The sequence below is a fragment of the Simochromis diagramma genome, unplaced genomic scaffold (genome assembly GCF_900408965.1).
Source record: "Simochromis diagramma unplaced genomic scaffold, fSimDia1.1 OVJJ01000320.1, whole genome shotgun sequence".
NCBI lineage: Eukaryota > Metazoa > Chordata > Actinopteri > Cichliformes > Cichlidae > Simochromis > Simochromis diagramma.
The window spans coordinates 7,757,636-7,785,499 of record NW_024386773.1 but is presented as its reverse complement, the minus strand read 5'-3'; the positions used below and the strand labels follow the sequence as shown (position 1 = coordinate 7,785,499).

General features: G+C 40.6%; 1 protein-coding gene across 2 annotated transcripts in view; it reads left to right on the top strand.

Moving 5' to 3' along the window:
• LOC120717814 (membrane-associated guanylate kinase, WW and PDZ domain-containing protein 3) overlaps window positions 1-27,864 on the top strand; it is a 122,246-nt gene that overhangs the window by 57,706 nt on the left and 36,676 nt on the right. For both annotated transcript variants that reach the window (XM_040006070.1, XM_040006080.1), the window contains exon 2: window positions 24,670-24,786. In XM_040006070.1, coding sequence (XP_039862004.1) covers window positions 24,670-24,786 — 117 coding nt within the window. The remainder of the gene's footprint in view (window positions 1-24,669; window positions 24,787-27,864) is intronic.

Sequence of the window (27,864 nt, the reverse complement as noted above, 5' to 3'; positions counted from 1 at the left end):
GGGTGGGGGGACCGTAAAGGTTGTGGGTCCTTTGCCCATTTCAGCCACTATCAGCCTTTTAACACCTTAGTTGGACTTAAAGGTCACTTCTCTAACAAACCTCCTCATACATATTCATCCCTCCGATTCTTCAATACTTGGCTTAACGAAAGCCTAAGCATTTCTTTTATACCATCATTTCTCCCTCTTAAATGGAGGAAACCAGCCTCCAGTCCATATTCTCCTTATTTGAGGCCCCAAGCTCTCATCTCCTCAGCCAGTCAACTCCTTCAGGGAGGCTGAGTTTGCACCCTCAGAGGATCTTAAAATGCTTGTTTGGCCTTCAGGAAGAGTGAAATGAGGAAGATAGAGCTAAAAAGTGGACTGCTGATCTAGTTGGCTAAGAAATGTACTTCAACTCTTCTCTCTGCCCTCAACATTACTTCAGCACCATCAAACTACCCCCTAATTAGCAAGTAATGTATTATGGATGCACTTCTAATGGATCTGTAGAAATAACTACACGGATGTATGTGCGTGGGTGTAAATTTGTGCAGATACTAACTCGTAGCTACTAGTGCATGCATGGCTGATATGACACATGTGCATGCCGCATCAAGTGCCCATGTGTTGTCATATCTACATGTGCATGTGGTTCCAAGCTGTTGCATATCGCCATCAGCGTTAGTATCTGGTGCAGCCCAGCTCATTAAAAGCACCCTGCACTCAAACCACAGGCAAGAACAGAAGAGTAGTGGATAATCTCATGAAAAATGTAGGGGAGCAGCAGCCTTATCTCTCGGGCACTGTGCTGGGGTGGTTTGTGTGCTGCTCCAGCCCTTTGATGTAGTCCATTGATCTCCCCTTGCTGACATGTTCTCCCAGGCCCATGGCTGCACCAGCCGGAGGGGTGATTAGCCTTATTAGTGTAATGGAGGGGAGTGAAGGGCTTTAGAGGTGGAAAGGATGGAAGAGAGTATAAGAGGAGGAGGAGAAGAGGGGAGGAGGGATGTTTGGCCGTTGCAGAAGATCATCAAGCTGTAGCAAGATTTTCTGCTTGTAATCAACAAGAAGGAGTGAGAGCGGAAGGGAGGAGGCCAGCTGCAGCAATACGAGTCACTTGGTGACTCGGTTGGGTTAAAGTGCAGCACTGCAGTCCTTTGTTATACTGCATGCCTCACTACCATTATTTATCTTCTGTCTCAGAGGACGAGCGCTACTGTAGAATGCAGAATTTTGTCTTTTAAGGAGGAGTCGAGAGGATTTGGCCACAATTATGCTGAAAACTATGAAAAGTCCTGGAGCTCTGAGGGCTTTGGTTTAGCTGCCAGCTGGTGTTTCTGAGAGCAGCAAGCTATAGTAGACATTATTTAACATGAAGAGATAGGTCAGCAGGAAAACAAACAAAAAAAAATGGTAGCACAAAACCATAGGTCAGTCAAACTGTAGTTAGTTAGTTGCATTAGTGCACTGGCAGTGTTGAGATCAGTGAAGGCATGTAGAAATGAATAAAATAAAAATAATAAATAATTTTTTCTCTCACTGAAAGCTGGACATTTTGCTTAGTGATGACAATAAGTGCTATTTTAGAAAGATGATTTCTTATATCAGACACTGAGTGGGTGCTTTCCCAAGCAAGAGCCCAGATTGAACAAAATGATTTCCTCTGGGGCACAGTAAGGCTGACCACTCCTTTACGTCTTTCCCGTCATTTACTGCATAAGCATGTGGATAATGGCTGTGATTTACTGCTATGCATACACTGCCAATCTAGCCGGTGGAGCGAATTCCATTAAAGTGCTTTGGTTACAGTGAGAAAGCTAAGTGGTTCAATATCCCTGCTTTCCACACACTGTGTTATCACGCAGAGATGCCTCCCCAGCCACTGTGAAACCAAACGTGCATCTCGCAGTGGAGAAGGTGGCCACAGAGGGAGAGACGCAGCAGAGCCTTTAGGAGGAGGCTGTGGTCAGAGTAAACAGTGTGGAACAATACAGCTGAAGTTGTCCTTTACTCTCTTTTTTATTGTCACCTGCTCCTTATTCGAGCGTGAAGGGGTTTTTTGGTACCTGGGTATGGTTTGATTGCTTGTGTATGACTGCAGAATCCTAGGGACAGACGTGGGCATGCCACAGGGCCAAGAAAAACACTGCGAAGCACATAGCTCATGTCGGTAGGAGTAAACTAGCCTGTCGCTCATACGTGTGTCTTCCTCGCTAAAGTCAGCCTCCAGTTCGATCAACCTCACAGTCCTGCTTAGCACACACCTGGCATTCCTGTCCAAACATCGGAATTGCTTCACTAGTGTGAACAAAAACGTATTACAGATAACATCAAAGTCTGAGATTAATCTATCTAATCTTCTGTCTGCAGCCTGTATTTTTAGTCAAAATGGTAGCTGAAGTAAAATTGAAATTACCCACAATTGGAAAGTCATTACTTTTTAGTTATTTAGTTGTTTAGCAGAATTGTTTCACTTACAGCTGACTGTGCTGTCATTTCAGTTGGGAAAGGGATTTAATTTTCCTTAGAGAACAACATCATTTGAAGCCAACACCGATGCCGTAGCCCTAACATGCCATTTTTCTCTGGTTTTAAGCCTGGAGTCAGGAAAAAACTATAACAGTTTCCTCCCATTTACCATTGGCTAGTCCATGGAAGCCTCGGGGGTGCCAAAACCAAGCAAGCACTTTACATCGCAGTTAATCCTCGAGGAATGGGGCGGACAGTCAGTCTTCCTGCTGCACTCACTGACTGATAGTTTTTTAAATGAAAAAATATATTTATATATGTTACACATAACAGTGCCGGGCCAATCAGTTTATTCAGGGGAGTTGAAAAATTTAAACATCTGAACCTGGACAATAAGAATTACTTTATCTACTGACTTACTTCTGTTCTGCAGTCACTTTAATACTATCTCAATAGGGTCTTGAAGAGCTTTAGGACAGTGGAAATATTGTCTCTGACAGTCTTCACTTTTACTAATAGTGGTAGTAGAAGCCATATTAGTGGTATTAGTATCAATAATAGCAGTTGATGGCGTTTCTGTTTTTCTATTTTATTTATTTATTAACTTTGGCTTATTTGTAAAACATAAACTTCTGTTTTCTCACCACGTTTGTATCTGAGCCCCATATAATGCTCTTCGGAATTGCTTTGGTGGTTGGAAAACGTTTTCAGTCCTAACATTACTCATTACATGCTCCTTTATAGAATGCATATGCTGTATTTCATCCCGGTTGCATGCAACATTACCACCACTTTTTCAAAAACATAATATCTAGGATGGGGCGAACAGTATATTAATCAACAGCTTCTAACTTTTTTCTCTGTCTGCCTCTTTTTAGGAGCCACACATTCACAGATGGCACACAGATGAAAAGTCTTTTTCTCTCAGTCGCTTTCACTCTTTCCCTCTGCTCACTTATTGTCTCTCAACTAACACACACACGAACACACACATTGTCACCCATTTTGCTTCATCGCCAATAGGCCATGAAAAGAGACCGTTTTTTTAATGAACAGAGTAAACACTAACAGGACGACAGTCTGTCTTTCCTGGGGACCTTTTCTTTTTCCAGCAGGCTGTCGGCCCCTTGCTGTATCACACCTCAATAATCTCAGGTCAATTGCTTTGACCAAAGCACCTGCTGGCTGCAAGATTGCCTGCTATCATTTTAATGGATCGCCACTCTAGATACACTTTAATTATGCCTTACTTCTGACAAGCTGCTAAGTTTTTGTTTTATGGGTTTAAAAGTGTCAGACAGCTTTAGGAAGTTTAAAAGAAATGCCCTTTCTTCCTTTACCTCTTGAAATCTGCATCTGGCCAATAGTACAGGGAGTAAGTATTTGCTGAACCATGACATCTTGTTTTTTCTCTCACAGCTATTTTCTCATGGTGGCTGGGCTCTCGCTGTGACACGATGACAAGCTGTGTCATGGCCCTGTAGCAGGACATGATTTACACACATACTCATGAGGACACCAACATGCAAAGGGCACATGTTAAGAATGCACACACGCTATGAAACACAGGGCCATGAACACCTCATATACCCACTATTGATAGAGACAAAAAAATATAATCAGACACGTGTTAGTTTCCCTTAAGTCCCCAAGCTGGAGACTAGCATCGCATACCAGCTTCACTACCGCACACCCGCAATTGTCTGTGACACACATTAGGCGCCGTGGCAACCACATCTGTCGGCCAACATCAGCACTGCAGTGGGAGGAAGCATGTGTGGTCTTTTGCTCTAAATTCAACTGTTCTAGTCGTCTTCTTCCTCCGGTCTTGTCCTTTCTGCAAGTGTACTGGGAGATGCTTCTGTCCAACAAAGTACACTGTCTCCACTTGAGCGCACTGACTCATTTGGTTTTAGTGTGAGCTAGTCGGTGTTTGTTGGAACCACTGCAGGGTAACATGAGTTCAAGTGCCATAATTTGTTTTATTTATAAGTCTAGCAAATGCACTCCTTACTTCATTTCTAACAGCTGTGTTAAGTACATACTACTAATGCCACTCTTTGTTTTCCTTTTATAAAGGCGTTCACTGGATGTTTTTAATGCAGAGCCATCAATAGCAAGTTAAGCAGAAAACGGCAGAGGTTTACTTTTTGTTTAACGAATCTCGAAGCCATCTACATGCTGCCGGCTAGATACCAGACTGGTCAGAGCAGGAGAGCTCTCAAGTCTCTCAGAGAAAATTTACTGTCGCAGCACTGAAGACAAACACCGAAGGGGCAGCATGTCACGATAACAGCGGCTCATCACTCCACCCTGAACAACGCTCGAAAATCATCCAGCTGTAGCCCGGCGATTATTTCCATGTCAGAGTTTGCATGTTAGTGGCTTTATGATTTAATGAGTGAACGGTGCCAAATGTGGGTTTTTGTGTGGAGAGGAAGAGTTCACGTTAGAGAACAGCCTGTGTTGTGGTGATACACTCTCATATTGTATTCTGCCTGCGTGAACGGCTGTCATCCAAGGCAGATCAGGAAGACTAATTCAAAGGGCTTATGCATACTTAACAGCACTCTGTTTGGTTTTTAGCTATTTATTTACACACTGTATCCATGTGCATGAGACTCCCTTTTTTCCTTTTTCTCATCAACCTTCAGACTGGCAGTGGGAGCTATTTTTGACTCAGACAAAATGGTTGTCTTAACCATTTTATTTTACTACCGAGCATTTAATTTTAAAGGAATTAGGTAGAAAGGAGCAGTTGCTTTTCAAATTTATACATTTCGAGTCTTTAGAGCAATGAGTTATTTGGTAAATTCAAACGTCCTGCTCAAGGATACGTTCATCAAACACTGGAAATCAAAATGGTGCCTCTTTTTTATGAGCAGCTCCTTACAGAATAATGCTGAGCAGCTTCAGCGGCTGCATCGATGCTGCGATGTGTCGAACGCTTAGTACTACAATATAGTATGTGAAAAGCGTGCTGAATAGGATTCTGCTTTCTGGCATATTAATGCAACATGCCACCTTCTGAGTACTGTAGCTAAACGAGATTCAGATCACACACTCGCCCAGCTCATTTGCTAGATCACCGAGTAGTGCAACCTAACAAGAACAGCAAGCATATATTAACTTCATCCTCTTCTCTGTTGTTTGCCAGTAGCTAAAAGCCAACCCCTAGAGTGACCAGCTGAGATTTTAAGCATCGTGTCCACCGTTGTTTTTTCTTTCCCCTGTTCACAAACATGTTCACACGATGTTAAATAAAACGAGCAAGCTTGAATTAAACCTTTCACTGTTATTCACTGCCTGGGAAAATTATTTAACTTTCAACGTCACACACCAAAAATGCTAATATGGGAGCTGAATCGGAGTAACACATCAGATCTCCCCTTTATGACTGTGTAACCTTGAATATTTTAGGCTTGTGAAGACCTCACTGTGAGTATGATGGATTCTGAAGGTGTGAATTGGACTTTTAAAGCGATGCTACACTCGGAAGTGATAAATGAGCCTGCATGACATGCAACACCCCAGGGACAATCAGTGCTTTAATTGGAGACAGTGAGAGCTGTACTAGCATGCTAAAACCAGGATGGTGTTGATTACACAATGCGCCGCATGTAATCATGTGACACACAAATTCTTTCTTGAAATTGAAAGAATTTGTGCTACAGCTCAGCTGGATGGACAGAAACGAATAACGGCAGATAGAAGAGGGGTTGTGGCCGGAGACTGCCCTGGCATGGAAGGACGCCGATTTGGCAACATCGACTGTCTCCCTGATCCCCTCTCTCTAATTCTGTCTTCCCACGACAGAGAACACCCAGCCCCAGTCTCCTATCCATTATGCATGGATGAGCTTTATTGCATTATGTTTTTTTAGGCTAACACACTTAGCAAGCTTGTAGCATGCACAGCCCCTCTTCACCAACTCGGTGAATAATTCAAGGCCAGGGCATTAGGCTTGGAATAGAGGAGCTTAATCAAAGGCTACAGCTTTCAGTGCGGCTCAGCGCTGCCCCATTGGCAGTTATAACCTCAAGCTTGGCACAACATAGATTTTAAAAAGGAAGTTGAATTATCAGGCCAGAGGCAGACTTTGGAGAGCTTTGTGAGCTTTGAGAGACTCTTGAGATTGTAATGCAATTCAGAAATCTTGCATTCAGCAAACCTTCTTAGTTTTTATTGTGAGCAGCCAGGACACCTTGTACTGCACATGCTGCTGTTGAAGAAGCTGTAAAGAAAATTCAGCTCCGCTACAACCCCTATCTTTTTCTACATTCATCCATAATTCTGATTACTGCCATTTTTTTCTACATTTTTCTGTAAGCATGTTGGAAAACTTACTTACTACTGTGAGTTTTGGAGTATTGTTTAATAATATTGTTATCTAAGTTGTCTTTTCAGGAATTTCAAATAACTACCTGGCTTTCAGATTTTAAAACTTCTTCTTCTTTTATTTTTTATTTTTTTAATCCAGTATATTAAAGTGTCCAGTAATTGAAAATGTCTTCATACGTTTTGTTTGGTGTTCACAACTGATTCTAGACTGTTTGGGGGTTTAATAAATGAGTGTTGTGCTCGTTTATGTGTGTGACACAACAGCAGTAACTTCAGTTCATTATTCATAACTATTAAAATAAGTATTCCTGCCACAGAGACAAGATTGGTGTTCATTGTTACAGTTTTACAGGTAAATCATTTGCTGTACAGCAGAATAGTTGACTTGATTTTTTTAACGTGACTTTTGTGTTTTAGTCTTAATAAAAGTCTAATCTGAAGTTGTTTTTCAAATTCTGAGTTATATGCTGTTGGGCCTCAGGCTTCATGGATAAAATTAAGAGCCCAGTCTACCCAAAATACAAAAAGTTGTTTTATTAAAAACCTCTGGTATACTGTCTATTTGACTGGCACAGCTGTTGTTAAGGGCTGTAGAGATGACCTCTCCTTCTGCTTTGGGGAAAGTGAGGAGCTGTGCTAGTGTAGTTAGGATTAAGTGTTACCTTTCTATTATTCAATCCCGATATGACATCATGTCCACTACACTTTGCCAACATAGTTTCATTTTTTCTGCACCCCTTCAGCCGCTCAATCTTATTCCATCTTTGAAACTTTGCAACAACACTCCACCACCCTTCATGTTTCTTTCAATTTTTAGTCTTTTCAGCCCATCCTCAATCCCCTTTGTATGTTATCCAGCTTTCTCTTCCATTTTGCCTCCCTTCAATCCTTCTTTATCTTTCTGTCTTTCTCTCTTTTTCTCCATCTATTTTCTTTCTTGCTCTCTCTTGCGCTCTCTCTCTCTCTCTCTCTCTGTTTCTCCCCTGTAAAACGCATCCAGGCTTCCCTCGGGGGCTAATCCTGTTGGAAACGTTTCAGGGAAAGCGGATTATCTGTCGGAGCGGCATGATTTTTGGAGAAAGTTCACTCACACTTGATTAAATTAATCATTGTCCTCCAAAACCCCTCATGGTCTTTCCTTGTGGATACTGGTGGAGATAAATAACTGTCCTCAAACAGCATATTCATCTCTAATTAATTTGGGGTGTTGTGCTTTCTATTTAGGTGGAGGTATGGGCCAGTCGGTGCAATGGTGTTGAGTAACAGAGAATGGGTGGCAGAACTGTCAGGAGACTGTTGGCAGAGCTTTTGTAGGCACACAGACTATTTTAATCTAGCAGTTTCTGCAGGTTGATGCAAAATCTTTGACAGCTTGATTTATCCTCACTTTTTAATTCACCAGTGGATTGCTTGAAGGGGGCCCAGCATGCTTTTGTTAGAGCTAGACAGAGACTAATGCCTGATTTGGTCTGTGCTTTCATAATTTATATAGAGGTGCCAGCATGCGTCATGCTGTCACCGCGGGTATTTGCTGCAGAACACATTAGAGGAAGGAATTAGTGTTTAAATACAGGTGTTGGTGTGTGTGTATGTGTGTGTGTGTGTAGGTGTGTGTGTGGCCAGTAGGCAATTGTTAGTTTGTTGTTTATAGCCCATGAAGAGCAGTGTGGTCAATGAAGCTTCACAGGTGGATGGGATACAACATAACCTTGAGATGATGATAAACTTTCCAGTTCCCTGCCTACAGCAATCGCTCCCTCTCTCCTTCACTTTCAAACCATCCTTTCAACGGAAAGCCCGCTGAGGCTCCATTTAACAAGAATATCCCCTCATTACACAACTGCGAAACCTTAAAAGTTACCATCCGTTAAGTGGTTTCATTGAAGGCAATGAAAAATTCCCTTTCAAAGGAAATAATTACAGCTGGTTCTTCAGGGGTGCATGTAGCGGCAGTGTTTATGGAGCATAATTGCTATGCAGAACAATTACTCCGCAGCAACAATTGGTAGCTTTACCCCACATGAGTATGAGGATTAGAGCTGTGATCACCCAGGGTGTCAAGCACTTGTCTGGGTACGATTACTGAAAAGGTCCAAGGTTTGGAGTGAATCAGCAGCCCTTTGTGTACAGCATCAATAATACGAGGAAGGTGCATGCACATATGTGTTTGTCTTGCCCAAAGGACTCAACTGTAATTTTATCAGCAACAATTATATTTTATTACCAATTTGGTAATATTGATAAATACTAAATATATCATTACCTTAAGAGATTGATGTGAAAATTAAGTAATTTTGTACCCGTAACTTTATACCCGCCGTATGTGCAGCGTAAGTTGGAGTAAGTTTTGACAAACGAACACAGACCTAAATTCAAACAGCAACAAGTACTACTTAAAACCTGCACTGTTTACACAAAGAAGTAAAATTATATGGAAGTCAATTGGAAAACAACTCTACTGCTCACTTGAGCTATGACCTCAGTAACCACTTTCCTAATGAGCAGAAACCTGCCTTCTGAACTGACAAGTCACTGTCCAACTGTCCCACGTCTCAGTCAGGCTGATACCTAGCTTGTGATGCCTGATTTTAATAAACCTTGGTGGCTAAAATGATCAGCCCACAGGGTTTGATAATCCAGAGGCGGATGTCACGGCATCTACATTCACATTTTATATACAGCCTACAGTAAATAGAACTTTATGTGAAAATTGTAATAAATAAATTAGAATTTGTGTGTACTGCATGTAGTGGTTTTGTGCTCATCATTTTTTGTTCTTTCATAGCAGGGGCAGGTTTTTATAAATGTGGTCTGGATATTATTATATGCATATGCCATGTTTGTTATTCATCCTCGCTGCAGTACAGGTTACTGTCTGAAAAATGGCAGTATCTAACATCCTTAGACCGTGTCTCTGGAGATTCATCACGTTACATCATGATCCACTTGCTCAGCAGACATCCTGCCTGAAATGTCTTTCAGGTTTGACTCTTCGGGTCTGGATACCAGAGTTTGTCTGTTATGTAATTTGTCTGCGGGAAAGATGTGGTCTCTCTTTTTTCTTTCTCCCCCCCCCCCCTTCCTGCTTTCAACTCCATGCACGTACCTGAGGTTGTCTGTCTTCATAAATCAATGTATCCGTTGCAGATTTCACTGTGATCTGCAGAGTGGAGATTCAGACTTCGATGGATTTGCATGGTTTTTGAACTGGGACATGTGCAAATAGGGAAGAAAAAAATAGATTCCCATGTCTTGTGCACTTGTCCCTCTGGTTCAGAGAGGTTATGAAAACACGTTGTTTCTACTTCACAGACCACTGCTGCAAGCTGCTTTATTTGTGGCTTGTGTAGATATTTTGTGTGCGTTTAAAGGTAGTTGCTTATTGTATGCATATGCTTTGTATAAATAATTTTGCTCCTCAGGCATTTGCTGATTCAGTGAATAATTAATCAGCAGAAAACACTGATTATGTCTTAAAGATTCAATTCATGCCAAACAGCCATTAGTCCTAGCTGCGTGTGTCAATGCTGTGTTTTAATACATTCAAAATACCCCAGTTTTTGACTACTGTTTGGAAAACAGTTTCATAACTAACACACAATTGTCACGTGTTGCTGTTACAGCCTTACAAATTGTAGACTTTTTGATTAATTGATGTCTGATAAATTATCAGCACTAATGAAAATGCTGTTTAGGGAAAGATGGTGTCCGTATGCCAAAATAATCTGCAGTGCAGTAAAACGCAGTAATGTTTCAGTAATGTTTTATGGCCTTCCCTTTTTGAACGTTAGACTTTTTTTGATTTTTCTTCAGTTGTTTAGCTTTCTGCTCTCTTCTAATATTTATTGTTATCATCTTCGTTAATACATTTTATTGATGCACTGTAAAATAGCTGCCCCAGACAGTTTTTTTTTGTTGCTTCTCTTTATTTTTCCCCTGACTTTCCAATCCTTAACATTTTAAACTTGTTAGCACGTCTAAGGTATAACAGGGCCATTTCTATGTGGACAGCCTAGGTGAGATTATCAACAGGTCACGGCACTCACCTGAGCCAGGTTGTCATAGGATCATCATGGGGACTGTCAACATCTCCACCTCTAACGGCTTGTCCTCTCTTGCTGTTCTCACGTGTTACCTCCTCTACCATCAAACTTCAGGCTCTGCTGACTCATGCTCCCATCTCTCCAGACATCATGTGTGTCTGAGAGCAAATTTTTCCTGAAGCCAAAAACATGTCAAAGCCTACCCTCAATGTTTGTCTCCATCGACTTCACGCCTTGCAAGTGTCAACACGCAACTGACAGAAATTCCTCGGCCTCTGCTGCAAATTCTTCTTCTCCGACCACTCTAACCTGTCTGTCCTCCTTCCCTATGGAGCACTCTCCTGTATTCCCAAGTTTTCCCTGTGTCACATAAATTGAGAGTCAGCCCCAGAACCTGTAGTGGAGACGTGAAAACAGCCCTCTTCTCTTCTCTTCTCTTCTCTTCTCTTCTCTTCTCTTCCATGTGGTTATTTACAATTTCACTGGAGTCAGCTGATTATCATATTGTCATAGTTAGATCTAAATTGATGCACCTGTTTTCACACCTATACAAAATAAACAATACTAATATGACTAGAATATTTTTGGGCTGGTTGAATGAAATATGCTGTCTCAAAATGTCACATGTAAAGGGACGTTTTCCCTCAGGCCCCCTCAGAGGATTTAGTACAAAATTGTAAGAGTCATTGCCTTTGTCCTACAAAATCATTTTATCCCGATTGAAGCGGTAATGCCCCTATCCATATGGCACAGGGGCTGCAATTAGTCATTACCGCTAAAAACACCATATAGCTTCTGAAGGAATAGTTCCCGAGGCTTATAAACTAAATGCCAGAGTAGATTTAAACTGTTCTGTTGACATACTGCGACCCAAAACCCCTAATAAAGCACTTTATGGGAATACTCAGTGTTGTATTGTTTCATTTGAACTTGTTATTCATATGTATATTTTATGAACACAGGAGATTGTGTAAGCATAACCTAACTTGGGCATAAGAGACACCAAAGTTAGGTAAAGGTAGAGCTGGATCAAATCACTTTATACTTTTCAAACACTGAAAACTTCAGATTTTGATATTTTTTTTAATTATTTCTTGTATTGTTGTCATTATACAATATTTAACTTTTGCAAACTTGTTTAAATTGGACAAAAGGTTGTATTAAAAAATCTTTATGTATTCTCTGTAGAAATGCATACATAGTCTACAATATGCAGCATAATTTCTGTCTGGCAGTATAAGCCATGTGGTTGCTTTTTTGCTTGGCAGAAACCAAAAGAAAGAGAGCCACCAATGGATTCTTTACCCTTTAGTACCAAAATCTTGCAATCCCTCAAACTCCCTCAGCCTTTTGCCAATTAGGAGCTCAGCAAATTGTGTTTCCAACTGTTTTCAAGCAGACTCCCCAACTGAAACTGTAGTTATAGCAATATAAGCTCATGATGGGGTTAGCGGTTAATCCCCGTCTGCAGATCCACAACCACACCTCCACAGCCTAATCAGCGCAGGCTGCTTTCACCTGTGATTAAACCTCTGTCTCTGTATTATTATATTATTATTATTTTGGTATGAAGCCAACACATTATTCACCCTTCTGACTCAGGTCATGGTGCAGACTGCAGCCTTATCATAATTTGTGAGAAAATCTGGTAGTGGAATCATACTTGCACTACTGCAAAGTGTTTACTATAGTAAATACTCAACAAGCAGACATAGTTGCCGAGATATAATGACAGCTTATAGCATAAGGCAACAAGCCTGGGATATAGCTGTGCTGCACTTTAGTTATTTTCAGATTCAGAGCCGATGTAATCTGAGTGTCTGTCATAAACACGGTGGGGATGTATTTTGTGCCATCTTCTTTATTGCTCGCATTGTTATAAATGGCTCTCTGGGTCCTCTCAGTCAGCAGGATTACAGCCCAGGATTAAGATTCTGCACAGTGAGCGAGTGGGTGTGCAGTGAGCGAAGCGAGTTATTGGAATTGCTATCATTATCCTCTGGATATCTCATCATGAACTTCTCACCTGAGTGCTCCTACAGCCGCACTGTATGCTGCACTTGCTGAATGCACACAGCTGCAGAACATTAAACGTGCAGATGTTGGTGAAGTTCCACTCTGGCACCCCTTGAGTTGTTTTTCCCTCCTCCTCCTCTATATATAATCTCAAACTCAGTTTGGCTTTAGCTCGCATAAGTTTACACAACATAGTTATATTTAATTACACAAGTTGTAATGAGCACATCACAATCATTTCCATATAGAAAGCCATGGTGTTTACTGTGCATTGCAAATAGCATGTTTTTGCAGTGGGAGAGAGCTGCTTCAGTCCTCTAGTGTTTCCCAGGGACAACTGCAGTTGATCAAAAGAAAGATGATCTGAATCTCTTTTGACTAATTAGATCATTTAAAAGCCATTTAAGGAAAACAGCTCTAAATATTTTTAATTGCGCATTATGTAATTATAAATTCCAATTTAAATCTTTCAGCTTTGGTAGTTGCCTTGCCTTGAAATTAGTGTGCATTTTCTGATAAAATAAATAAATAATAATCACAAAAATGTTCTGCTGCTTTACTGGTAATAAAAAGAAAAGGCTTCAGCCCTATTACCTCTAAGGGCTGATATAATGAGTCTCATGGCTGGAAATAACAAAACTGTCTCATAAAAAGGATCACTCTTTAAATAAATTGCCAACAGGTCAAAGATGTGTTTCTAATAGTGACATTTATATTTCCTACATTCAAACTCTGTTTAAAAACTAACCATTGGCCTTAGAAAAGCTTAACATAGTTTTTTGTGTTGCGTGTCCTCATCCTCAGTGTAGCAACAAGGCTACACCGCTAGTCTAACCGCTTTGCACAACTGTGCAATAAACTGGCTAGAAATTTACATGAGAAGCAGAGGCAGACAGATGTAGCTGCCATATATAAGTGTTGTGATCATCTTAGGAACGTGATGCTGTACTTGGATGAGGGTGTGTGCATGTGTGTCTAAGGTGAAATATACTTGTGCTTTGTGCTCTCTCAACACAATGCACTTTCATAAGATGCCCCAGTGCCCCCAGGATGCTCTTTGCTCACTCAACAGTAAAATGCATGGTATTGGAGGCGATGGACTAGCATTTCAGGCAGCACGGAAAAGACGACCTTTGCCATCCACAAGAAGTCATAATGATAAAACAGAAAGTGGAAGAAGAGTTATTGCCTGGAGAGCAGAATTAGACGGTGAGCTGCACCTTTTGTTCAGTCTGTATATGATGACAGACGCATCTAGATTGACGAGTCCTTTGGTCCGGACGTTGGGAAGTTGCTCTTAATGACAACGCGCTGTAATGAACTGGATAATAGTGCTGAGTGTCACACAAATTCTAACTGTCTCTGTGGTGACACTTGCACAATCTTGCTCTCTTTCGTTTTCGTTCTGTGCCAAATCTGGTGATGTGGCTGCTGTCTGAAAACAGCTAAGCTAGCACATCTCATCACCACAGCAACAACTACGGTTCTATTTCAAGCTTATCTTTTTTCTGGGTGTGCATGTGGTTGAATTAATAATATTATCCTCATCTGTCAATCTGTCAGTCACTTAAATTCCTCACAGAGAGAGAGAGAAACAGCGAGCCAGAGATTTCCCGGTTTCCTGTCCTCGCTTTGCTATGACCCACATTAATGAGCACTTTGTAGTTTGACTATCTGTTAGTTACCACTGAGGAAGATGACTGTGATAGCCCATATTTCTCTCACCATTCCCCAGTGGCTGGCAGGATTAATGGCAAAGCTGCAGACTATGGCGCTCGACAGCCATCTTGGGTTAAGGATGACTCAGATCTTTTTGCTCACTGTAGACTCATTAAACATCAAAAAGAATTCCTCATGAGCTCAGTAGATGCAATAATGCACAGATTTTTTTATGCCGTGTTGACTAAACAGTACTTAGGGTTACAGGTTTGCACTTACAGTGGCTGCTAGAGTACTTCTCAATGCACTTTATGAGCTGCCTCTGTTTATGGTGCCTTGGTTTGACGCGACAAAGAGGAAAACACACTGTGCCATTAGGTCTGAGGTGATGCAGAATGAGAACCCAGGCTTTTATTTTATGTTTCTGACTGCCTGAGCATGTTAGTCGGCTTCCACCTAATTTCAGTTGCTAATACATTCCCTTTCTTACAGTTTTCCCTGGGTTTCAATAATTGAACATGCCTGGCTTGGCTCTTGCACCACAAAAAAAGAAAAAAAAAACATGACTTCACTTTTATGGAGACATGATTTGACAACAAGCTTGGGATTAGACAGACCGTCCCACAAGCAGAGAACAACACAGCCCACTTGAGTCACACTTGTTTTTTTTGTTTTTTTTAGATATAACTTGAAAACTCGTTTCTCTCTTGCAGAAACAGTGTTTGCATCCATTTATGCCAGATGTAGTTTTGCATGTGAAACAGGTAAAGTGAAGAGAGGCAGTGAATAAGAAATGCACATCAGCCACACCATTGGCTTTTCAAACTGAGCGGCTCAGAGGATGTACATTACCGCAGGGAGAAAAAGAGATCGCTGAAAGAATCGGATCCACTGGGAACAATAAAAAATTGACCGTGCTGGTATGCTAACAAGGCTGTCAAGACTGAGTCTGGCAAGGTTTATTCAGAAATCAAAACACCATATTAAATACAACATGGGCAGATTTTTGCCAGGAGAAAATAAAGCTGGTGAGGCTTATAGATCCAAATTTATCAGTCAAATCCAAAATATAACAAATATTTTCTTGCTCTCAAGGCTGCTATTAATTAAAAAAGAGATGATTCAGTTTATAAAGAAAATACTGGCAGTGCTGCTTGCATTTATAGCAATAACAGTAACATAAATATCTCAACAGCTGGTAGAGTTTTGTGAAATGATGTGCAGAGATCCACGATGCCGCAAGGTTAAATCTTCATGGCATTAGTGATGTCACTAATTTCCCTCCATGAGGTTAACATCTGTGGTTTTAAGTGAACTGTCTACACCGCTGGATTGATCGCCAAAGATCCGAATATCTGTTATCTGCATTTCACAAGAATTGCTACTCCTTTGAGATTATTAGTCAGATGTTTATAAAACTTCCAGTTATGATCACCAAATAGCCCTTCATCCAAATTATGCTAAAGTTCAAGGTTGCATATGAATTATGATGATCATTAGCTGGATGAACAATGTCACTGACGTTCTGCTTTCAGTGTGGTGCAGATTTTAGTTGAATGAATAAATACGCTGTTATTGAAGACATGTTGCTTGAGCATGATGCTAGACTCTGATGCCAAGCGAGGATCTACAGGGGATGTGTTTTTTTGTGTATTTCTGTGTCTATATCTTCAGCTGCTTCATTCTGCACAGACCACATTAATGATAGAACAGAGGCTTGGTCCACAGACTTCTCATTAAAGACAGAGTAAAAGTACAGACATGAGATGAAGAGAAGTAAGACTGTGGGGGACTGTGAGACAGCAAAAAGAGAGAACTACAATTAAAGGTGGAAGCTTTTGGAAACAAAATAGGTAAACTAGAGCAACAATGTGTCTCTCAGCACCTGCAGGCTAAAAGTCTTCTTTCCTCTCAACACTTCTTCATGCTCTTTCTTCCACTTTTCATTATCTTCACTTCCCACCCCGCCCTGCCCCCCCGTCTCTCTGGGACCAGGACATCTCCCGCCTCACATTATCACAGCACTGCTGCTGTTGATGCTGTTGTTAATTCGCACACCCCAGCTCACTCCCACCACTGCACTTCTGCTGAGTTGGTCTGATCTTGCCTTTACTTTACAGGAGGAAGGTCATTCCTCCATCTCCTGTGTGGTGATGGACAAGAGAGGGGAGGGGCTGGAGGGCAGAGGAGAGCAAAAGCATATGGTTAGTTAACTTTAATGCAGAGGCAGATGTCTCTCTGTGTAGTTGGAAGATTAGTGGGTTGGAAATGTGTCATGCTATGATCATACAAGGGAATATTTGTAGTCTTTATTGTCGAGGGGCCGCAGCCCAGGTTTATGTTACATATGGGATGTGAGCTTCACTTTTAACTTTTGCCTTTTTGATATTGAGGGTGCTTAACTTCTCATTACCTCATATAATAAATCATGTATTTGGATTTCAAAATATTCATAATATATCAGCTAATATATCAGCTTTGTTGATTTTATTTGCAGTCTACTTAAAAGTGCACACACCGTCTACACACTGCCTCCATATGAGTATGTGCTTGTCTCTGTCACAAAAATAAAGTCTGAAAAAATTAAGCACTGCCTTTAAATAGTTTATTTTGATGAAGTCCTGACATCGTCAAATATTCAAATCTAATCACCTGCTAAATTTTTGTGTTTTTCCATTTTTTTCTTGTTGCCTCCCCATGCCCTCTCTCCACTCCTCTTTTAGTTCATCCCTTTAAGCTGCTTATGTCAGACTTCTGTCCCGGTGTGGGCACACTGTGAAAATGAGGTGAAATGAAGTGTGCGGAGAGTGGTTTGGGCATGTGAGACCACTGCCTGTTTAACTTTGCATAGCTCTGTAGCCAGCCAGCCAAGCAGACAGACTGAAAAACATGGCTACAGAGTGGCCCATCATGTCCCTCTATTACAGAATCCTCCAGCCGTAGTAACACTCCACATGCCAGTTATATAAGTGAAGATAATTCATCTGACGGTTCTCTGTGAGGTGTGAGATCATAAGCCGGGTTTATGGCACACCGCTTCTCTCGACGGAGTCAGCGAGATCCTAGTCCCACGGACAACTGTCTGAAAAATTGAGGCGAGGCTCTTTGCTAAACTTGCCCCTCAGAAGTTCCCTCAGGCAGTTTTGTCCCCTAAAATGGCCACAAGAAGCTGCAAGGTTAGTGGAAGGGGGTGGGGCTCTGTCAGTCCAGGAAATTTATGAGAACTATGAGGGGAGCCAAACCAGAGGTCTTGCAGGTGTTGATGCTGTAGCAAACTCTCTTTGACCAAGTGCCACAGGAGACAGAGGCAAGCTTGATGTCAGAGGATGTTGGTGACTTGTCATACATCACATGATGAATGGGTAGGGAAGGCTAAAGGGACTAGAAAGATCAAGCTTCCCTGAACTATGGGTGCAGGAGAGCATTAGAGGGAGTGAATTAAAAGTGAAGAGTGTAAGAAACACCTAAGATTAAATCTCAGAATGTAGGGAAGAGTCCAAATAGCACAAAGTATGTCTTTATCATATTTTATATGTGGTGCATTTACATATTGCATGGATTTTCGGGCTCTTTATGCATACATTTTAATACTGAATTTTCTATGTGCACTTAGTAAAGTGCATATATTTACTGTCTTTAAACCTGCATATAAATTTTCCCCATTATTTATTTCCTTTTAACTGGAGCAAGACAAATACACAACATGAAACAGGTTTCAATATTGGAAGAACCCATGCAGGGGTGTTTGTTTAATTGAGTTTGGAGACTGGAGGGATCAAACACCATGCTATCCAAAGATCTTCTCTCTTTGGTGCTTTGATGATAGTGGTGGAGAACACTGTATACAAACATGTTTAGTCCGAATCTCCGAGTTTTTCAGTTGGTATCAGATGTGGTAACTGCAATGCCATAGCATTTCATTCACATAATTGTCATACACATCATGGGAGTGTTGTTTTCCTGTAAGAGATCATTATCATCAGGATGGGAATGTTTCATCAAAGGATAAAGGAGATCACTCTGAAAAAAACTTGATTGCTTTATCAGTAACCTTTTCTTCTCAGACTGTAGGGGATTCGAACCATGTCAGTAAAATGCCCCCTACACAGTAATAGATCCACACAACTCAGTATTATTTCATTTTTATCTGTCACCTTTCTATTACATACAATATGTACAATTATTATAGTGGGAGAAGTGAAACACTGAGCTGTGTCTTTGTAGTTCTGGCTTTCTCTTCATTATAACGTAAAAATTTGTACTTCAATAACAAACCAGTGGTTGGATTATAAGCATTTTGTGTTTTAAGCAGACACTGGTAAAAACCAGCAGGTGATGTGGAAGCGGGTGGGTGGGATGGAGTGGCAGCTGACACTATTCACTGTTGGGTCAGGGCATGCGACTAATTAATGTTTTAGATGTTGATTAACCCTGTAAACCCCTTCATACTAGGTTTTACCTGCTAAACTACTTCTCAGCTGCGATGAGCGATACCTGGAGCCTCTTCTGGTTGCCTGACATAGTAACTGGTCACTGTTATGATCAAATCTGTTAACAGAGTCAAGCTATTTTTTTCCCTGTCTCCAGGTGTATTGCTAAACTAACCAGTGAATAAATCTACACTATAGGAGATGTTCCCAACCTGTTTCATTTGAAGTACCAAAAGCATGTTTACTGAAAACAATTTTGTTAAAATGTATTCTTGACTACTTTTAGTTTTTCATGTGCAGTACAATTTCCATTACTTTCTGTTTTAGTATTCTTAATGACCAATTAACCCATATGTTATGTTTAGTGTGTATGCTGTTTGCTAAGGTTGCTGATAGATTTACTGTACTTTCTTTTCCTGTACTACTACAGTATTTCTAATATTAGTCTATAATGCTTTCAGCCAATAATTTTAATTGATACCTAAATTTTTTAGGTGGTTTAACAGTTTATTCACTTTTTGCTGCTTTCTCATCTATTTTAACCATTTTACGTGGACTGTTTGCTCCTTTTTTCTGGTGGTCATCTTCAGTTATCCAATTCATGGGTTGAGGTATTTTTTTGCATTCGCATAGCACATATATGTCTCGGGGGAATTCATGCCTTATGTTTCCATCAGTGTATAGAGAGAGGTGTCAAAGAACAGCTCAAGACCTGACGACATATTCCTTATTCAGATGTCAGTTAATTAAGTGACAGACAACAGAGATAATGACCTCCCAATGGACTTCTCCCTAAGGGAGACGGCCTCAGAATGAAATGTCACAACTGACTCCAGGCATTTGCTCAACTTTCACTGTGCTTAAAGAGAAACACAATATCATGCATTTTAAAACATGCCAGGGATTTATTTATGTATTTTTCAATATTTTAATGAGATGATTGATAGCCTGTCACGTCTCTATGGTAAAGGGGAGGTAATAACTGCTGCAGGGGCCACTTGTATCCTTAAAAAACTTGTACAAGTTGTTATTTGTATGGATTAAATGAAAAATATATTATGTTTTAATAAGGTTTGAGGTGACCATTTAACCATTGCACTAGCTAACTATCTGCTGGTAGAAGCTTCATCTTAATCTTAAAGATAGAGACATCTTCTCATTTATTCCCCCAGGAAGGAAAAAAGTGTATTTTTCCAACACTATTCCTTTGAGACTTCTGTGGAAGGCAAACTTGGATGCAGGCTGTGGTTATTCTGTCTTGTTTCATCAGAAAATCTAAAGCTTGCAATTCAGTGATTACATCATAATCAAATCATTGGTCAAAATGCGCATATCTTATTAATACATTTAAAAAGTGATTTGAACTTACAGTAACCTACAGATAATATGTAATATAGAGTACAGTTTTTAATAACAAATGGTTAGCTGCTTTAGAAGTACATGAGGCATACTTAGAGAGTTGGAACACCATCAGATTACATCACACTGGAATGAAATGAATATCACTAATGTAACTAATGGTTTTTTCTCTTTCTTAATTGCTTGTCTCAGTACTTCAGTTTAAAAGTGACATGACGTTTTGTCAGGCTTACATAATCATTTTCACAGTCTGCATTTTTGTATAATATGCGGACTGGAATTTGCAATTCGCTGAGCAAATCTCCTCAAACAGATGCATGACGTGTGTGTGAGAGAGAGTTATGTCTTGAGCTTCGAGTGTTAATCTAATTCTGTGGCTTCTGAGTGAGGTGTTGGTCTATGTGAGGATGTTAACAGTCTGTCGCTTCACTAGGGGTGCCAGGCACCGCTTCTGTTTCTGCAGAGCGAGTGCAGATATTTTCTTTGAGTTTCGGAGAGAAAACAGTACTGCTGATGCAACACGCAGCTGAAGGATTCCCGTGGGTGACCTTGCTCTTTTCTGACACATCCCCTGCCATTACTTCATGAAAAAATGACAAGGTAGCAGATGAAAGGATTCGTGAGAAGAGTGGGGTGTGAAGCAACAGCTTAATATTTAAGGGATATGTCCATTTGATTAGACTACTCTCATCCAAAATGGGCGGAAGCCTGCGAACACATGTCACAATATAACTGACAAGAAATAAATTAGGTCCGATTTCCTACCATCAGTTTGACTGCAGCACAGTGAACAATGCAATGGAGGGGGGGGGCTGTCAAAATTGAGGAAACAATCATTTTAAATAAAAGAAATTCGACAGAAATTAGATCAATTTTTTTCCCCTTATTATTTTCTTTTGTAGACAGCTACTGTACAGTTTGCTCATCTTTTTGGCTCACTGTAGAGAAATAACCTCCAACTGAGTGGATGGCTGATGGGGTACAATAAAGCCCATTGAAGCCCTGTCACAGAAAAATGAGGCCTGCTACAATAGCAATGTTATCTATGGGGAGGTGCAATGAGGAACTTCTCTGATGTGACAGACTCGCTAACAGTGTCTGACAGGACCCAGGAAACCACAAAGGCCGCACTGTAGCACTGTACTCGTACTGAAGTAAACAGATCAGAGCAGCGGGTATGTGTGCCTGGGAGTGCATGCATTTTTGCCCTTTTATTTATCCAGTGGCTACTCAACTGTCTTACATTACGGCACGTTCACACCTAGTACCTTCACTGCATCTGTATATGTGTTTGTTGAGGATTGTTCTCCTTTGATTGTTGAGGCATGATGAAGCATTACAGTGAGAAGTTGACAGTTGTGAGAAGACTTTCTTCATCATCAAAGACTGAGTTTCATCATCCCAAATGCACAGTTAACCTACAATTAAGGGTTCAATATGCAGACTAATATTTGATGTGAAAGTCTTGAGCGCGGGGAGGTTTTGAGAATAAGGAATGATGACACAATTAGTCTAGTGGAGCTGATCTGTGAAGTCCAGTGTTACATGCAAAGTCTGAATGGACCCTCAGACATTCCCACAACTTGAACAATGAATCTTGAAGACAATGAAAACAGTCCTCATACTCCTGGAAGAAAATTTAAAAGGACGCTACATCAGGGAGGAAATGAAAGGGAAAAACCCAGTCATAGGAAAAAATATGAATTATAGCATCCTAACCAAGGCATTTGCATGATTTAGTTAAAAATCATAATCAAATATTAAAGGTTGTAGATTCTTGAACATTTCTGATGGTTATGAATTGTCTGAAATCTGCACTTTTTTGCTATGCAAGCCACCCAGTCATCAAAGAAAGCAGAAAGCATCTTTCAGCCATACATTTAACTGCTTTTATCACTTTAGGCTTATCTTAGCTGTGAATAATTTGAGTTAATCTGATACTCCTGTAAGTTCCCTTCTCTGAAAACCAAACTGACATTTCAGTAATAGTCTAGCTGTTGCAGGTTTAACTGCCAAAAAGTGGCAATGCTCCAGTTTTAAGAAGAGGCAGTTTTAGTGATTTGAATTTAAATTTGCTGAATTTCTTTATCTGTATACTAAGTTATGAGCTGTCAGTGAGCATATGGAGCACATGTAGTTTGCTGAAAAAGCCTCACTTCCCTATTAATTCCCCTGTGTGCAAGCTGAAAAGGATATTCTGGGACAGTTTTGAGATGAAGTTTCCAGATTGGGCCTTGGTTCACCAGTTTCAATCTGCCTGTCTGCTAGACCAGCTGTAATGCAGCCCTCTTTGGAGAGGCAGACGGAGAACATGCAACCTTTATTCTGAAAAGCCAAGCCCAGCGGGATGACAGCTCCTAAAACTCTGTCAGATGGCAGCAAGGCCTCTGGACATGAGGGGCATTTTGATTTGAGTCAGTGGCCTCCAAAACCTGGAATGAGAGTAAGTTTAGAACACAAAATAATCGGAAAGCTGCGCTGTCACAATAATGGCCTGTGTTGGCTTCTGTCACGAGCTGATGAGGAAAAGAGGATTTGAGGGTTGAGTAAGCTTATGGAAATATACCCAAAGCTCATCATTATTCTATCACCCCTCCTTAGTCTAGTGCATCTCCCCCCTCTATTAGTACATATACTGCATCTACAGTAGCGAGATCTCATCTTTAGTCCTTATGATTGGTATTCATAGCAATGCAGAACAGTGTCATGCTGAGCAGAGTTTGGGCTGTGTGCACCACAAAGAGGGGAAAGACACGAAGAGAGAATAGAAGTGAAATGGGGGGAAAATGATTACTTCTCCGTAGTCACGCTGTTTCAAAGCCTACTCTCTCTGTCAAGAGATGAGGAGGATGAGGGCTTGCAGGCAACGACGATCTCTTCCTGTTTTCCAAACTCCTCATCATGTTCTTTCAAAGAAAAAGTTTTTTTTCCCTGCTTGTGTATGACAACTCAGAAGTCTTCCTCTGCCTCAAACTTTGCATGAACTTTCTTTGTTTTTTCAAAGGCTTCTGGGAGTTGAGAGCAAAGGCGAAATCTTTTCAGATTTTCTTATGAAAATCTCTGGCGTCTTGCTTTTTTGAGGTTGTGGCATTGCGTGTCTTTGGTAAAAAAGTTTATGAGTCTTGTGCGAGGTTATTGAAACTGTAAAGACCATCGAGCAACGAGCACAGTTGTTATCATCTGTCTCTTAGCGGTTTGGATTTCCGATTTGTTGCCTCGGATGAATGGATTCAGCTCGGTCCAGTTTGTTCCGATTACTCAGAATGCAACAAACAGTCAGAAATGTAATCTACTGCAGCTTTGCAATCAATTTTTTAAGTGTTTCTAGGCCAGAAATCCCTCTATAGTCTCTTTTGTACTCCAAATCCCCAATCATCCTAAATGATTACAGTGAATTTCACAGAAGAGATCAAAGTTTAATAATCAGTTTAACCTTTGTTCTCCCCCTCAGTTACATTTTCAATTCTGTAATCGACCTGGACTTAGAAGGCAAATCAACAAGGATTTAAGCTCTCAGCTTGAAAGGAGAGGTGGTCTCACATACTCTCCACATAAGAATATATTCTGTCAGTTTCTGACTTTGTTTTCCCTTGCCCCCTGTGAATTTTGAGTTTACCCAATGATCTTTACATTTTGTTTCATTAATTTATCCTCATTCATTCAGGGAGGGTCTTACAATTAACCCAGAGTATCAAAATTTAAAAAACTCTTAAGTAGGAAACTGCTTGCTAACCTCTGTACTGCCCTTTCATTGATTAATGTGAGCTACCATTCATTCGTTAGCGTGTCCCTTTATACTGTCTGTATACTGTCTATATAGAATGAATCAAAATACACCTAACTGAATTCAAATGATTACACTTAAAGTACTACTGGCAGACTGCAGCTGGCCATTTTCCGTGCCTTGCAATATCACTGCAGGAGTGTTCAGGGAGTTGCATGGGCTTAATTGCTTAATTATCGACACCTGAAAAGACATCTCTTGGGTAAATTGGTCAAACCATGTTGTCTGTTAAGCTCTTCATGCTTTCATGACAGTGTTTTTCTTATACCTTGTATGATGTTCTAAAAATAAAACCCATGTCTTTATTAAGTCGTCTCCATTTCATGTTTCTCTTTGTTAGCACAGTTTGCATCAAATAATTACACAGAACACAGTTTATTCCCTGAGAAAGAAACGTAAATATTACGTTGAGGCATGAAAGGGTTACAGTTTTGTCAAGAAAAACAGTTTAATCTCATTTTGTTGTATTGATTACTTTGTGAGGGTACATGCCACTTGGATGGATTTCCTTTTAGGCATAAACTCTTCTGAGAGACTACCAACATGTTTTTATTGACCTTCCTTGCCTCTGCTTCTGTTGATGCAGGAAAAGTATTGAACACGGAGCTGCGCCACTACCTCAGTCTGCAGTTTCAGAAGGGCTCACTGGACCACAAGCTCCAACAGATCATACGGGACAACCTCTACCTACGCACCATCCCCTGTAAGTACACCATTGATGGCATTCATTATACATGGTTTGAATGTACAGTCTACCCTATTTTCAGCGCATGTGCACTTTTGTCTGAAGCACCCTATGGGAACAATGAGGCCGTTCTGTATGCCTCTGACAGCTGGAAACATATTGCACTGAAAAGCAGCAGGCCTGTTCTGATTTTATTACGCAAGCCTGAATACGCACACCGCACTCAAACACATATGTACCCTGTCTGCTCCTGCACTGTCAGTCACTCACAGCTCTCTGTCACACACACACTACAAAACACACATTTCAGTGTCACCATAGCAACCCGGCCAAGGACATCTCTGTAACCCCCGTGTAACTTATTTACTTCTGTGCCGTATCATCACAATGATCAAAGTCGTATTCTTTCCATAAATATCCCTGCTTTTTCCCTCCCCTTCTCTGCTTTTCCTTGCTGACATTCTACTCAGCGGGGCCGTCACCAGCTATTATTCTTTGCTGTAATCAGTAATGGAGTGGTAAATAAAAAGGTTGGTACTGTGGACAGTGAATGGGTTTTTGGGTAATAGTAATTTTGAGTGAAAAACTGAAAAATATTTATAAGCAATATTAGTCATTTCATTACAAATTAATATATTACAAAAACATACAATCCCTGTAATTCCAAACAGTGGAAATGTTTCATAATGTCTTCAGGATTTGGACTGGGTTAGTCGAGTAAAATTCACTTTTACCGTGCAGACAGAAACCTTTCATTGGTAAAATGTCACTTTCCAGGAGCTAAGAAAAAGAAGAACACATTTGCAGCCTGACGCCTCTGCATTTTCTAACCTTTTTTTAGATAATTCAAAAGGTTTTATAAGCTTGAATGTTCGCCGTTTTTGTTAAATGAAAGCATGGAAATTACCAAAATTAGAGATGAGGCTGTTAGCGCAGCAAAGGTGCAAATTAATATCCCGATTAAGGGTTGTGTGGGTTGCATAAATGCAGGCTGTTTGCCACAATGATGGGAACGCCTCTAAAATTAGAAATGCAATTTTATTTCTTTTCTTAAAAGGATTTTTTTTGTACTGTATCTGTCTGCATTGCTACTGTAATTTAAAAACAGATTTCCATTTAGAAAATTTGTATTAAATTTGTATTAAATTTATTGTAAAACGGTGAAACACTGATGTTGAATGACGCACAAGGAGAAACTGCACAGAATTTTAAGGCACCAGATGATGTGCTGAAGTGAAACTGCATCGACGGGAGACGTGACTCTGACACGGTGCCTGTAAGTCTGACATAATGTTTGCACAGATATATTGGCCTAAATATTTACCACGTCATGCTGAACACTGACTCTGCTCAGAGAAATGCCGTAATTGGGTGTAGTCAAGGTTTAAGTCACGTGCAGAGGGACTTCTCCTGAGGCGATGACAGACTCTTAGGCACAGCCCTGTCACAAACACGCAGCATCTCAGCACTCGCGCCCCTCAGGGCTGGAAGTTGCTCTGCTTTGTTCAGAGGGGTCATGCAGCGCAAGTGTGAAAATTTTCAGCGAGTAAGCTGCTTACCTTTAATAATTATTTTACTTAAGGACGATCCTTCTTCCATCCCTCGCCTCACTCAGTTTCTGACTCTTTCTTTGTTTTTCTTTGTGTTTATTCCTCTCATATACCTGTCAGTCATTTTGTGAACTTTGTGAATTTTTCTTCTCAAAACCTGGCTGCACTGGTAGAATCTTGGGTCAGTTACACTCGATGGACAGAAGTTTATTAAAAAGCTTTACAAAACTCATTCCAGTAATTTCCCCCCCAGCACTGCTACCTGTCACTCTCACCTGCTCTTCTCTGCACACACACACACACACAACATAACATGCTTGGACTCTTTTCTGTCACCCATCCACACACCCCCAGTATTAACTACCTGTTCAAACACGACGTTGTATATTTTCATGTACCGCGGCGGCGGTCAGTGAGATATTACAGGCTTTGACCACCATTCATCATCCGCAGCCAGTGGGTTCGGTGCATGAGTCTGACTCTCTAATCCCCTGCTTGAATTACTGTCTTAATGAGCAAGAGTCCGGGACTTGCACAGTGACGGCACCTCCATCATTCACTCCCTCGCTCTCGGTCTCCCATCCTTCACCCTCTCTGTTTCACTTTTACTCTTTTTCTGTTTCAATTACCCTTGGCTCTCCTTTCAGCTTTATTTAGATTGTGGTTTGAATTTATAAAAGCAAAAACATTTGAACCACAACTAATAATTTAAAACAAACAAAAAAAGATCAGTTTTTGCAGTTTATAACCTTGAAATGCTCCAGTGTATATAACCTAGTGTTGGCATTCCAATGTCAGGTGCATAAAAACATTTTACCTGTTCCAGAATCAGTTACAGTAGCATACTGTAGCACATATTATCCTCCATGTATCCAGAATAGCATTACTATATTGAATAATTGGTTGGTTTTACAGCACCAATTCAGTATTTACTCACTGTATACAGAGTGACCACACTGGTATCAACCATACCAGACAATAGTGCAGTGCAACAGCAACACAAGCTGCTTTGTTGAGTAGTGTGAATGGCTTTTTTTTTTTTAGCCCACAATAGTCTATCTTCTGCTCCCCTGCTGTGTTTTGCAGTTATTTTGCTCTTGCAATTTCACCCTGCAACTCTTCAGCATGGATTCAGCTGGTCATATATTTGGCACAGAAAAGTGAAAAGTTGTGCAGTGAATACTCCTACCCTATAAGGAACACTATGGCATTACAAATGAGGACACATAACAATTCGCTGAATGTGTTGAACATGACGAGCTGATGATAAACAAGCACATTTGAGAGCCATGTGTGACAATCATGCTGACAGCAGGCGGATTAGCGGTTGGTTTGTGTCACCATGCCAGTGGTCCACTTTAGTTAACTACCACCACACTGCACTACGTTAACACAACTACAGATGATCTGTGCCATTCTGTTTGTGCAGCCTACTAACACCATAAGGTCAATTCTACTGAGCTTTAGATTTTAGGTTCATAATGCAAGCATTACTTTTAGGCCAGTTATGAAACACAAAACAAAATTTTTAAGAGACAGAAAGAAG